The 15355-nt window shown below is 34.4% G+C and overlaps 1 protein-coding gene across 1 annotated transcript in view; it reads left to right on the forward strand.

The window, feature by feature from the left end:
* The window catches only part of LOC129804071 (SNF-related serine/threonine-protein kinase), a 30827-nt gene that overhangs the window by 12161 nt on the left and 3311 nt on the right, over positions 1 to 15355 (forward strand). Inside the window, exons 3-8 of the mRNA XM_055851101.1 lie at positions 7 to 401; positions 3475 to 3616; positions 3716 to 3925; positions 4024 to 4161; positions 7766 to 7907; positions 7977 to 9452. Of these exons, the coding sequence (XP_055707076.1) occupies positions 7 to 401; positions 3475 to 3616; positions 3716 to 3925; positions 4024 to 4161; positions 7766 to 7907; positions 7977 to 9452 (2503 nt within the window). The remainder of the gene's footprint in view (positions 1 to 6; positions 402 to 3474; positions 3617 to 3715; positions 3926 to 4023; positions 4162 to 7765; positions 7908 to 7976; positions 9453 to 15355) is intronic.

The following is a 15355-nucleotide window of genomic DNA, read 5'->3' on the forward strand; positions in this document are numbered from 1 at the left end:
TTTCAGATGCATGAAACTCGTTCAGCATCCAAATGTTGTACGACTGTATGAAGTAATTGATACACAGACTAAATTGTATTTAATACTTGAATTGGGAGATGGAGGTGATCTCTATGACTATATCATGAAACATGAGGGTGGTTTGTCAGAATCACTTGCTCGTGACTATTTTCGCCAAATTGTAAGAGCCATTAGCTATTGCCATCAGCTTCATGTAGTACACCGAGATCTTAAGCCCGAGAATGTGGTGTTCTTTGAGAAGCTTGGTGTAGTGAAATTGACTGATTTTGGATTTAGCAATAAATTCTGTCCAGGACAAAAGTTGGAAACATCTTGTGGAAGTTTGGCGTATTCAGCACCAGAAATACTACTTGGAGATTCCTACGATGCTCCAGCTGTAGGTTAGTACAATTTAATTATCACTAGAATGAAAATGTTCAAGGGTATTATGTAACTTTATGATCTTATTATTATTCAACTCTTTAACACTCTCGCCGCTTTCATGACTCTGTATATCAAAGAAAACAATTTATAGAGTACACTTACTTACACTTACATTTATAGAGAAATCCGAAAAAGTTAAAATAACATTCCGAAAATGTTAATTTTACCTTGCAGTATTGATCCAAAATCGGTGTAAATATTACCCTTTTTATGTGTATTTGGGGATAAAGTTACCCTTTTTCATGTTAATTTTACCATTAAAAAGGTGTAAAATTAAGATTAAAAAATGTTGATATATTTTTACACCTAAAAAGTGTTAAAGTTATGAGGAAAAAATGTTAATCGCACCCTCTTTTTTTCTCCGTGATTTAAAATATTTTGAAAAAAAAATAGTTCGTATCAGTAATTTTCAAGTAGAAGGACATCCAAATCCAAGAAATTTTTTTGGAAATATCTAGCTAAACCTTTTCAAAAACTTTTTTTTTTCGGAGAAACATATTTTTTTAATTTTAAAAGAGTCCTATAGTTCTATCTGATTAAAATTTTCAAATGCTTTTAATCTATATTTTATAAGTAAATTTTTCAAACCGTTCAAGTATATATATATTTTTTCATGGGTCCCGGTTAAAATCCTAATGGCTCCGGCACACCTTTTCGATCAGGAAAATTGCATGAAATCGAAATTCGCATCCTTTTCCATCTCAAATTGTTTGCATAAGTCTATCCTATTCTTTCGTCTTCTTCTTCTTCTTCTTTTGAACATCAAACCAAATTTAATTTAGTTCAGTCTAATTTTGAGACCAAAATAGTGAAACAGACTTATGCAAATCTTTTGAGAAAGAAAGAGATTCGAATTTCGACTTTATGAAATTTTCCCGATCTAAAAGGTGTGGAGGAGCCATAATAGTCAAAATCCCGAAAAGTCAAAAGTCCAAAAAGCTTAAATTCCGGATAGATAAAATCTCGAATTGGTCGATATCCCGAATGGGCCAATATTCCGAATATCTGAAATTCTAAAAACCAAAATCCCGAACGCCATAATCTTAAATGGGCCAAAATCTCGAAAAGCCGAAATTAATTTCGAAAACCAAAATCCCAAACGCCTTGATCCCGAACGGCATAATCCCGAAAGGGATAATAAACTCCGAATCCTTATTTTGGGAAATTATTTTACACATAATATTCCGTGTAAAGCTGTCCCTTTGACGAGTTTAACTATTCAAGATTTTCGCTTTTAGGGATTTCGACACATTTGGAATTTTGACTTTTGGAATTTTGCCTTTCGGAATTTTGGTTTTAGGGATTTCGGCTCTCCGGATTTTGACTGGCACCGCATTCCACAAATCTATACGAAATATATTGGGTATATAACATACTTGGAATCAAAATCTAGATATACGTTTTTTGATTCCTTAGAAACCGTTCAAAAGTTTTGAAGGCTCATTATTTAAATATTTTGGATTGGAATAATTCTTTTCCATCATAAATTGCTTATTGACGACCCAAGCCCTTAGAGCACAGTAAAGTTAAACAAAAATGGCTTGTTGGATACGGTCTGAAAAGTGTTAAGAATATTTTAATTGAATAATAAGGTTTCATACAAAAAGAATTTGAAGATTAGAGTCAAATTCACCTATACATACCAATTCATTGTTAAACGTATTAAGACTAATTTTAGTTAAAATAAGATGATAAATAGCTTGCCAAGTTTCTAAACAACCCTTCTGAAAAGAGAGTAACAAAAAAGTCAATTAGTATTGGAAATATCGCACTTCAAACTTGGAACATCAATACTTATAAGCAGACTGGACCAAATTATGAGCCTTTACCCTATTCATTTATTTTTTCAGTAAAAAGTTTTTTAGAAACACAAAATAGAATATCCAAAGATTGTATATTGCATATTTTGATATAATAAACTACTCTCAATTTTCTAGAAAAGCGCGTAGAATTTTCCGGGTCATATATGACCCTATTGTCGGCAAGGGTAAAGGTTTATGACAGATTTTCGTGCCAACAATGTAGTTGGGACAGTTGGGACATTGTTTTTCTTTGTGAAATCCAGAAGGAAAATATCAGGCTGATCTTCTAGATTCATGAGGTTTAGTGATATTACGAGGATTAGACGACATCAGCGCCAGTGCTAAAAATAAAAAGTTTCACTTTGGGGGTTTTCGGGTGCTTTTCGAAATGTAAATTGGGTGAAAAACATGGAGAGTAATGGTACGCAATGTCGCAAAATCTTAAAATGCATTAAGATTGGAGTAATGGGAAGGTCAGAGTGCTCCTATCTGTACGAAAAATTCTTTGATATTGCACTTAAAGTCTTTCAGAACTCAAAGTGTGGAGATTTAATAGAAATTTACGCTGAAAATGCTAATCCTTGATCTTAAATCGTCAGTGTATGATAGTTTGGGCTGATCCTTTACCGCCAAATTTTTCGAGCTGAGGATCAGCCTGTGTCTATTTTCGGAATTAGAGATAGAGACTTGGGGCCTTCGAACCATGTTGCGGATTTTTTCATTTTGGATATGTTTTAGAGGTTGCCGAGGGCGACATTTCGTCCCGATACGAAAATACAGTTAAATCATTCGTAATAAGGGATTTTCAAGGTCACAAGTTAAAAAACCTCTAGAGACCATATTTCACAACCAAATGGGGTTAAGTTTGGGTTCGTTGGAAAGGTCTTGGAATTTATGATAAGTCTGAACTAGTTCTAATTGGTTAGGAACCGGTAATGAACCGGTTATAAACCAATAACTAATTTTTTCTGAATTTTTTTTTTAATCCTAAGCTATTTTGGGCGATCTTTTGAGATCCTTAGCGAACATTTCGTAAAACATTAGAACGCTTTTTCTCCCACTTGTTCGTATATTCGTCGGAAGGCTCCTTCTTGTACAAAATCGCAAGTTGAATAATTCTCTCAAGATCGTAAAGATTCATAAGGTGTATGCAAAGGACTTCTGGGATATTTCTTGATTAAAAAAAACTGACGACATCTGAAAATTCGATTTGTATACATTTTTCTAGATATTTGGTCCTTGGGTGTCATCCTGTACATGTTGGTGTGTGGCCAACCACCATTCCAAGAGGCAAATGATTCAGAAACTCTCACAATGATAATGGATTGCAAATACACAATGCCAAATCATGTGTCAATGGGTTGCAGAAGGTAAAAAAAAAGAAATTGTTGATAAAAGAAAAAGTCTTTAATTAGGTGAATATTTTTTTAAATTAATAAATTTCTTGTTGTTTGTTGAAAATATTTCAGCCTGATATCAAAGATGTTGGTGAGAGAGCCAGATAAGAGAGCCACTCTCCATGAGATATCATTGGATACGTGGTTAATGGAAGGTGGGCCGGATCATGGACCAGAATATCTACCGCTCGTCAGTCGAGAGCAAGTGAGCGAGGATGATCACACTTTGATAATACAAAAAATTGTCAATGGCAAGATTGCAACCAAGGATGAAATACTTGAGTGAGTTCTATTTAAGTTTATGACTTTGCGACATGTGAAATATATTTTGAAATTACTTTTATTTTTATTTATTTATTTATTTTTATTTTGCATTGCAGAGCACTTGACAAAAATGAATATAATCACATTACGGCAACATACTTTCTCTTGGCGGAACGAAAACTAAGAGCTCATCGACAAGAGCAAGCTCAAAAGCGTAAACCGGAACTTACGCTCCCTGTTTCAGGAGCTGGACGGTGAGTTCACTTTTTTCCTGTTCATTTATCCAAATATTTTTCTTTAAATTTATTTTTCTCAAAATGGATTTTTCACCAAAATGAACAACTTTTCTGTGGCATATTTTTAGTTTAATGCATGTATCTTTTTGGCGTGCTTATGAATGATGAGGTTTATTTACTATTTATTGGACTATATTGGTTCTGCAAGCTTTATATAACATTGGATGGTCGTAAATGGAACACACACATTTTAAGTAGTGGATAAAAGTGAGAAAGAGAGAAACACTGTGGTGAAATAATGATAAAAAGAAAATATTAAACAAAAAAAAAATAAAAAAATATGGCAATTTTGCATGCACTTAGTTAATTTTAGGGTGCTTAAGTTAGGGTAGAGATCTTACAAATATCTTAGATTTTAAACAATAAATTAATGTATTAAAATAAATAACTGCAACATATTTATGTTGCTGCATGGTTAAAGCATGTTTGTACAATAGCATTAATGAAATAATGTGAAATAATTTTAAATTTATTCTTTCAACTGAATAATTTATTAAATGGTATAAAGTTGTAGTAGAGGATTTAGAAAAATGACTAATAACAATGCACTTTAATATATAATTAAAATTTAATTCTAAGGATAAATATTAAAAGAGAAAGTTCTTTTATGAAAAAGGACAAAAAGAATCTTAATTTATGTATGACCTCTAGATTAGATTATCATTGTCTTTTAAATGCTGTTTTTAGTGCCATCAATTTAACGAAAAATATTCTGCTTAATAGTGCTGAAAATTTTTTGTACACTCACTTCACCGTTAAATAAAATTATAAAGTCATTATACATTAAATATGATGAATTATTTATATTAAAAGAAAAGCACTTGTTATGCTCATTTTGCATTAATTATTTCTTCTAAACTGTTTGTTCAAAAATTATACCGGAATATTTTTTATATGATGGGTTGTCGCAAAAGTTCGTCTCAGTTTTTAGTGATACTCTTTTATATAGTATTTATTTGAAAAGCCTTAAAACAGTATAGGAGCTTGGGGCTTAATTGGATAATTTGATCTTCTCAACTGACTACGAGATGATATTAAAAAGTGATTGAACTTTAACTTTGAATAATCCAAGATGGCGATCTTTCTGGTGATAGGTATCAACGCATATCGACGTCAATATGTTCAGCTTTGGCTTTTCAGGGTTTCGATCCTTTGGGAATTTTGGCTTTTCAGAATTTTCCCCAACTTGTTCGAAAATTTAGTATGGAAATTCGAAATTGGATTTGAATTCTTCGAACTTCAACGACTTTTTGTGCAAATAGAGTTCCATTTACTTTTCATCTAAGACACTATTGGAGAATCAAAATCTACTTGTGATCGGGCTCATTGTTTGTATATAAGTGGGTTTTGGTCTAAAAATATTTTCATTTAGGTTCTAAAAGTGATTAATCCCGGAAATGGTCATGCAAAATACACTGATGTCCCGAAAAAGTAATTACATCGCATTCCTATTTACATGAAACATCGTATAAAATGGGTTATGAACCGATAAGCAATTTCTATCCGAAAATTAATTGTATTATTTCTTGGATATTTTGGGCAATCTTTTGAGTTATTTATGAATCAGTTTCAATTGGTTTTGAACCAGTAAACGGGAATTGATACGAAAACGTTAAATTTTACTTATCTAAATCACAAGTTCAAACATTTCGCAAAGCATGGTGCACCTTGCTACCTAGTTAGCTCTCAATGGTAGGCAAAGATGCATAAATAAATTTGCGTAATCCCATTAAGGAAAGGTGGGGTAGTTTTACGTACACTGAGAAAAAAACGGGGGTGCGATTATCTTTTTCTCCTCGTAACTTTAACACTTTTTAACTGTAAAAATATATCAACATTTTTTAATGTTAATTTTACACCTTTTTAAGGGTAAAATTAACATGTAAAAGGGTTCATTTAACCCCTAATACACCTAAAAAGGGTAATATTTACACCGATTTCAAATCAATAATGCAGGGTAAAATTAACATTTCCGGAATGTTGTTTTAACTTTTTCGGATTTCTCAGTGTATGCATTACTTTCGATAATGAAGATCTTTACGGCGAAAAATAATTTATTAATAAATTGTCCTGTATATTTTTAGATTAGTCAATTGTTTGATAACACTATGCAACACGGTTTTGCTAACGGAGGGGTTTCTTCTCGCGGTTGAATATTGATTTGGAATGTAAATGAAAATTATGTTGATGGTCCCCCGATCGATTTAAAGAAGAATCTCAACAGTTATGTATGTTTCACACAAGTTTTTAAAGCTATTTTCTTAGAAATATTTAGGAAATTTGCTCTAAAATAGGTAGAGGAGACCGGGGTACCTATAGCCAGGGGTAGAATTAGTCAGTGGATTTTTCTCGTTTTTCTTTAAATGTACATCGAGCAAAGTATTTTTTAATGAAAGTAGGAACACATCCCCATATTGCCAGAAATATTTATAAGTCTGATCCAGTTAACCTACAATTTAGAAGCATTTTTATAAAATGTGTATAAAATTGTAATTTTGATGTTAGAGTTTTTGGACCAGCACAAATCATGCGCGAAAAAAAGCTTCATTTGCTGGCTAAAAGTACCCCGGTCTCCCCTACTTCATATTTTTGGGAAATGACAAAAACCAAAAAATGAGGCATTTAGAGTGATCGGAGCGTTTGATGAGCAAAATTGTACTCCTAAGTGGTGCCTATCGTCCGGTGTCAATGAATTTTTAATATTTTATTTAGTTTATTTTATATAAATTTTTAAAACCTCATTTTAAGACCACTTTTTTTGTAATTCTTGGAGAAACTTCAATTTTACACCCTGAAGGAGTGGTTTTACAAAGTTTTTTTGTAATTATCAAAATTGAAGCATAGCTAATGAGCTTTCTAACGGACCCACACTTTTTAAGTTCTGTTCACTAGAACCTGAGATATAACGGATAATGTAAGGCAAAACAGAGAAAATATAAAAGTATTAATAAAAAAACATTGTCACGTGATGGAGCAAAACCAAGGTCAGATTCTGAATCAGGGGACTTGACTCTATCAAACGTACCATGTGAGATCTCCGTTAGCAAAAAAAGTTGTGAATTTGTTGCATAATAGTGTAATTTGTGTATGGTACATATCATATTCGTTTAGAAAATGAGTCCTGAAAAAGGTTTAAATGTGTGAAACTGTCCCGCATTATCCCTATATGTGTAATTCCAGCGCCCCCTGTAATGTATAGTCAAATTTTTTTTCTGGAGAAGCAGAACGAACTTTTGCAACAACCTTTCACTATATACAAGTTATTCATGCAAGATAAAATGATGTATTTTTTTGTGTGTACATAAAATACATTTGGTGTTTTCCTCATCAAATGCGAATGATCTAATCTTGTAAATTTATAAAGTGTTAATTTTTTTTCTCTAAACGATATTTTAGACAATGTATATTAATGTGGTGTTGTAGGAAATATTGTTGGGTTGTTCTTTTTTTCTTCTTTATTTTTTTTTAATTGAGTGAAGAAAAAGAAATTAAAAAAATCCCTGTTGGAAGAAATTATTGGAAATTAAACAAACAAAAAAAATCCCCTTCACAACTTCAACAGACTTTCTCCAAGATCAAGGGGTCAAGGTGTAAAGAGAGAATCACAGGAAGACAATGATAATTCTCATCAGCATTTGCTAGTGCCTTCAGTTAATGCTACACATTTGAGTATACCAAGAACACCGGGAGTTGAAGGTAGTCAGGTGAGGAAAAAAAGGGAAAAATTTTGTGTTTTTATTGTCGTATGGGTCAAACCTGATACGTAATTTCAGACTGGTCGTGCCAGAAAGTGTAGTATTGTTCAGGAGGATGATGAGGAAGATGAGATATCTGCATGTTCGGGCCGTGAAGAATTGTCTGTGCCACTAAATAGACGTGGTTCACGGTCAGAAGGTCGTATTAATATTGCAATTCAGGATCGTATTGCGGCTGAGAGTGAGCGTTTGAAGAAGGATATGGGTGCGACTGGGGTGCAGCAAGTGAAGAAGATTGATGGAATTGCTGGGGTGAAGGTTGTTACGAGTGACAGTAGCAATCCAATGGCTAGATTGGGAGTGTCTGCCGTTGATCGTCAGAGACGTCCAACTGATTTTAGTTGTAGTAGCAGTAGTAGTAGTAGTAGTAGTAATAGGCCACATACAGCCAAAAGTGGCAGTGGAATTAAGGATGCCAGATCAAATTCCGTGGACCAACAGAATTACAATAGGACTGATCAGGAGATACCTGCAATGAAAGTCATTACAGATTCATCAACAATCACTATTCCAATATCTAGTCAGGGGTCTGGGCAACATGTTGAACTCACCAATGTGCCAAAGTACAAGACAATGCCATCACCGACACGTGGTGGGGCTGGGGCTGGGGGTCTCAATGAGATTTTTGAAGAGGCTACGGATGTTGGATCAGATACAAGTGGTACAACAACACCAAGACCAATACAGCGTCACAATCAATTTACCAATGTCCGGACTCAGAGTCAGGGTGGTAGTAGTGCTACGCAACGTCGATCGAAATTCAATAAAACACGAACGGCATCGTGTAGTAGTTCAGATGCATCCGATGATGATTCGGAGAATCGCAAAAAACGTGCCCATAAAATTGTCGATAGTGTGACAAAGTCAACACAGCAACGGCGTGATTCTCATGATGATTCCAGTGATTCGCAAGATCCGGGAAATACACCAGCATCGGGTGGAAGTGCTCACAATGGTACCCATCCGATGGTCAAAGTGACAGCTCCGACAAATACAGCGGCAAATGGGCAAAATTCCACGGGAGGTGGTGGATCATCATCATCAACGGCCCCAAGTGGGGGACAGCAAAAGGCAGGAAATGGTCAATCTGTTGGTTTTAGGCGTCATCGAGCTGGCCGTCGAAGAGCCAGTGAGACACGTTTGAGGGAAAGTCAGAGTCTCAATAGGATAACAGAAGTGCAGGAATCTGAACCACCAATTCATCATGTACCACCAATTCTGCTAGCAACAGCAACTCAACCACCGGCTACAACGCCCACGAGTGGGCAAAAACCAAAGGGATTCAGTGCAAGATTCCTGCAGAATTTTCGCAAATCAGAAGCAACTGCACCAATGTCCAGTAGCAGCAGCAGTACCCAACAGGATCCCAATGATAATGACGTGGAGATGGTGTTGGGAGTGGAATTGGTGAAAGCACTCAAAGTGTCAAATAGTACAGATACAAAACCATCATCAACCACAAAAAAACTCAAAATGTTAGGAAAATATTTTCAGGTGCGTGCAAAATTGCTATAAACATTTCTCCTTTCTCTTTAAGGGCAGAGTCACATTGACAGTAAAATTCTCATCGTATTTCGTTAATCTACGCATTACCATTGCAATTCTTATGCAAATTTTCCATTACCGTATTACCATATCTCATACTCGATAGCACTAGGTGAAAATAATATAAGAAAATTAAAAAAAATACAACGAAAATTCGATAAACGATGAGCAAAAAAAGCTGTACGATTAATTTCTCTTACAGTATTCATTGCTCACCCGGCTCACCGTTTATCGAATTTTCGTTTTATTTCTTTAATTTTCTTATATTATTTTCACATAGTGTCACCAAGTATGAGATAAGGTAATACGGTAATGGAAAATTTGACTAAGAATTGCAATAAAAATGCGCAAATTAACGAAATACGGTGAAGCTGTGGCGAGCATTTTATTGTCAATGTGATTCTGTCCTAAATCGAATAATTTCTTCTTTTTTTTAAATTTTTTTTGGTTCAGAACAAAATGCATTTATATATTTTTAAATAACAAAAGAAAAAGCAAAAATTTTTTTAATCAAAGTTATTAACTTTTGTGTTTAGGTGATTTGTGCAGTCCACAATAGAATTTAAGAAAAAAAAAACAAAGCAATTTAGGGTCTTTTGCGTGGCTTTTTGTGGTGTAATGAGAATATTTACGTTAATTTATGAGAATGTGACTCTAAAGCAAATTCTTTGTTCTACATACAGGTAATTGAAAGATAACAAATTTTATTTTTATTATTTCTTTTTTCTTTTGTATTTCAAAGAAAAGTCACTAGAATCACAAATAGTTGCATACATAGGGGAAGGGTTTCAAGCTTCGCACATATTGTGGCTTCGAACACTTTATACTTTTCGCAGATTCCTTTAACTCTTTCCGGACCACAACATATCCAGCGAACGAATTTCAGTAAAACTCACTTTATTGTAAGTTTTAGTGGTCAAATATGATACTTTTGTAGAGAAAGAATTTTTTCCGCCTCTGGGAAATTGGAAAACTCATGAGTTTTCCAAAAGAACGAAAAGGAGACAAACTTCAATTTTCCAAAAGCCAATAATATCAATTTTGTGAATTATTTTTGCATGTCAAATGACTCCTTTACAATGTTGATCACTAAAACAAGAAGAATTATTGACCAGTATCTTGTGGGATGTCCAGGAAGTGGTCAAGAAGACACCAAATTCCTGCTTGCCAACAGATTCCTTAAAATATTTCACACAAAAACACTTTAAAACACATTTATCTCAACACGATGTTATTGCAGACACATTAAGCTTTCTCAAGAGCCAAAAAAACACTTCCTGGACAATCAGAATTCACCAAAATCTGGAAGAATAGGAAAAACTTCCCCGAAAGCAATCCCCCTCGCTGCCAAATGACAAAATTATCGGCCATATTGGCAAAAATGTCGCTCCCGCTTGGAATTTTCTTACAAGGTTGATGTTAAAAAGCAAATGGCGGGCATTGGCGGGATAACCTTACATTTGACCTCTAGATTTTTGGGGACGAGAGTACCCATAAAGTTTGAACAAGTTTTTTGAAAATTTAAGAAAAAAATGTTTTTCGAATTTATGTAATCTGTAATTGTTAGTTATCATACTTATTGGCCCCGAGAGGTTTTTCCTTATTCTGGTCTAGAAATATCAAAAAAGTCACAATATCTGCAAGAAAGCAGAAAATCGAAAATTCACGATTTTTGACCAAAAATATCTAAGCTCAGGAGTTAATTGGGATCCTGCAAAAAATATCCTAGATTTGGACACCCTTATAGTTTGTAATCATCCACAAGAATCGAATTTTTATCTATTCTAAATAGTCTAAAAAAATTCTTTTTTCCATGGGTACCCAGTGTCCCAAAGGAGACTAAAGAGTTAATGAAACGTGCCTACCGAAAAATATAAAATTTGCGAAGCCAGAGTATGTGCGCAGCCTAAAAGCCTTCCCCTAAGATGATTTTTTGTTGGTCATTTCATATTTCACATACAATATAAATTTCATATTAAAATCATAATTTTTGCATTTGTATGTGCTTTAAATATATTTTTTCACTGTTAGTTAAATGGGCAATAAACATTATTTACGCTATTTTATAAATCCAAATCACGCACTTCATACGGTAATAACAATAAAATATCATTTATAAATAATTTCGCACTGAGATTTTTAGCGTAAAAATTTTGCAGAATATTATCATTACGAATTATTATTCATAACCAGATTTTGTGTATTTCTTTTTTTCTCATTTCCGTGATCTCTTTACAAACTTTCTTTGATTTTGCACAATTTTTAATGACAGATTATGTTTTTTTTGTGTTCACTGGACGCGGGAGCACTAAATCCATTTTATTTACTGAAACTCAATCATTGAGGTAATTGAACGAGATAATCAAGTTATTGTCATAAAAATTTTAATATTATTGGAATCTTAACCGGGCAATATGAGGACTAGTCCTTAAGAAGATTGTACGCATGGGATCGGGAATCTTTGTTTTGTTTTTCCCAGTTTGTCTTTGGAATCTTTATCTTCGGTAATTTTTGTTTTTCGGAAACTTTGTCTTTGGAAATCTTGTCTTTCATACATTTTGTACAAGTATCGGAAATTTTGTCTATCATACAGAAAATTTCCCTTTGCCCCAAAGGACGAAACTAAAAACTTCCCAAAACACAGAAAATTTCCCTATGCCCCAAAGGACAAAACCAAAAACTTCCCAAAACACTGTTGTAATTTCATTATTTAATAAAATATACTTGTTTAAAATATATGAAAGACAAAATTTCCAAAGACAAAGTTTCTAAAAAAACAAAGATTACCGAAGACAAAGATACCAAAGACAACCTGGGAAAAACAAAAGTGTAAAAAACAAAATGAAAAAAAAAACAAAGATTCCGCAAACTTGTACGCATACGCATGATACCGTTTCTTAAGTTCGATATGAGTCAGAACGAGTTGATGTGCACATGTCAATTGGTTGAGATCCAGTTGCAAAGACAATCAGAGCCTGTGCCCCATAGCTCAGTTGGCAGAGTATTCGCCTCGACCGACGCGAAAGGCCCCAGTTCAAGCTTGGGTGGAGATAGGATTTTTTTCCTGTTTCTATCGGGTGTAATTGGTTAAGTTGGGAATAACCGGTTATGATGGTCGCCTCTCTGTGCAAAAATACAAATACTCTTGGGCTTACGTACCAAGCGAGCAGAATTCTGTTCAAAAAACACTCACTTAAAAATGAGCATCTTTGCTGACACGGATTCCCTCAGAACCATCAACGTTCTTCCTCCCACATTTACGTCCCATCGCGTTCAAATGAAAGTAAATTAACATTTCTAACTCCTTAAGAAGACGATGATAAAGAATCTAATGCGCTGGACACACTTACGAGAGATTCCACTAGAACCTTCAGCGTTCCTCCTGACATAATTACGTCCTATCGCGATCAAATGTGAATTAGACTAACATTACCAACTCTTTAAGAAGACGATCGTAGACAATCTAACACTTGTCGAACACTGAGAACGCTCTTAGGGGGAATGGGGGAATCGGCGCCGATGTCTAAACAGCAGGCAAGTTCTGACAATACAGTAGACTCTCGCAAATTCGGCTCTTTTAAGATCGGGCTACTTTTTAATTCGGGCAGCGGTTACATTTGAAAAAAGTTTGTTGTCATTTTTCAAGTTTGATTATGATTATCAAATGAATCAAATATGCTCAAATTTAACATGGTTTGTCTTAGTTTTGATGTGTTTTTGCATTATTGAGGGGTTTTCATGAAATTTACAATAAATATATGCAAGTAAATTTAATATAAATGTATGCAAATGAACAAAAATCGTTGCATTTCAAAAAGTTTGTCGCCCGAATTTCTGTCTAATTCGGCTGACATTTCGGTCCCATATGCCCGAATTTGAGAGAGTCTACTGTATTTGTCTAGAAAGTTTCATGTAAATTTTGTTACCTGCTTCTCCCTCTTACATAGAGATAGCAAAGTTTCCCAGCTTTACGGAGTACTCGAACTCACAAGATAGTGCTCTTCGTGTATGATCCTTTCTCGCGTTTCTTTTTGTTTATAAAAATTTACTTCAGTTTTACTTTTCGTTTATTTTCCAAATTTAAGCAAATCGGTTGAGAAATAGGCCCTCGAAAATGGTTAAACTTTGACCTTCGAAAATTCGCTGTAGAAAATTTTTCCAGTTCGATGTTCGCATTATTTCCTTTGGAATGTATCCGAAAATAAAAATTATCGTTGAAGCCGTGTTCGAGAAAAATCAATTAATCATTGTTTTGGAGGATTTGTTGGGGGGTGCAGGTAAAAAGGAGCAAAGATTCCCCTAGACAATAAAAACTTATGAGAGAGGGGGGGTCATTGAAGACCAGAAGTCAATATCTCTTACCATTTAGCTTCTAGATCGAAAAAATATATTATTATTAATCGTATCGAGACACTTCATTTGGTATAGTCATTCGGGGAGAGTTGGAACAGTGGGAGAGATGGACCACTTCGCCTCCTGCCTACACCCTATGCACGATCTCCACCTCATTTGGTCTATTTGTGCCCTTCAACATTCTAATGAAAACCCCCAAGTTACAGCTTTCTACTTTTAAAATTGTACGAGAAAATTGAAATTGAATTTTTTGGATATCTGAAAAATGCCAAAAATTTTTATTTCGTCATAAGAATACGTGTATTTGGGGGTTGAGGAGAGATGGAACTTAATGGTTTTGGCAACACTTCCGGTGTGAATTTTGGTCAATGTTTTTCAAAATCTTTTCAAGTAAATCTTAGAAATTATTTTCCCTAAATTTCTGGTAAGACTGACTTGATACACTCAGCGAAATTGCCATCGAAGTATATGAGCCACATATTCCACAAAATAAATCATTTATTCATTGAAAGTGTTCATGCCTAAAATCACTTCCCTCCTAACTATTCTAAATTAATAAAATAAACTACAAAGGGACAGATAATCCTAACCGGCTTATGTAGGTGAGATTCTTAACGTGAGCTAACTCGGAGTGCATGCAAATTCGATTTGGAGCTGAAGTTGGGAGACGCCATTCAGTTATTTTGAATCAAATTCGTGAAATTATACAAGTTTTGTATTTAAACCAAAATATCAAGGATTTGGATGAACTGGCACAAAAGTGTTATATGGGTGAAATGTAGACCAGAATGTTCTCTATAATTTTGCCGTAGAACTTGAACTCATCGATTACTCAGAAGCCAAGATAAGCGAGGTTTTTTGTTTCTTAACTCGTTTTTTCATCCAGAGTTCCCAAAGTAGTCATTTGTTGAACTTCAACTATATCAAAGAATTGTTGTATTTTGCGGGACTTTCCATTTAAAACCCTATTTTAAGTGTCTTGGTGGAGTAGAGGCAGTCAAATTGGCATCTGAGTGATTTCAAAGCGTTATTATTGGAAAAATCAATTTTTTCACACTTAAACGGCAAAATCGGAGTGATAGCGTAGTCTGAGTGGAAAATGATGTATGGACGAAATGTAGAGACAAATGTGCTCTACAATTATGTCGAAGTAATCATCAAAATCGGTTTAGCGACAGTCGAGATAATTGAGGTTATGTGATATTGAAATTGGTTTTTCGACTGTGGCGCCCCTGGTGTTGGTCCCACGAAGTTCAAATATTCTAGAAAGTTGTAGCATTTGGTGAGATCTTTTGTTTAAGCCCTCATTCATCAAAATCGGTCACATAGAACCGGAGATATGATATTTTGAATTTCGTGAACTTTGACCCCTCATATCTCCGGTTCTATTGAAACCACAGCGCGCATACGCACCATTTTGGAAACGTCCTAGACTGGACTACAACATACTAAAATTTCATTAACTTGCACAATGCCGTTTTTGAGAAAAGTGACTTTGA

The sequence above is a fragment of the Phlebotomus papatasi genome, chromosome 2 (assembly GCF_024763615.1).
Source record: "Phlebotomus papatasi isolate M1 chromosome 2, Ppap_2.1, whole genome shotgun sequence".
Lineage (NCBI taxonomy): Eukaryota > Metazoa > Arthropoda > Insecta > Diptera > Psychodidae > Phlebotomus > Phlebotomus papatasi.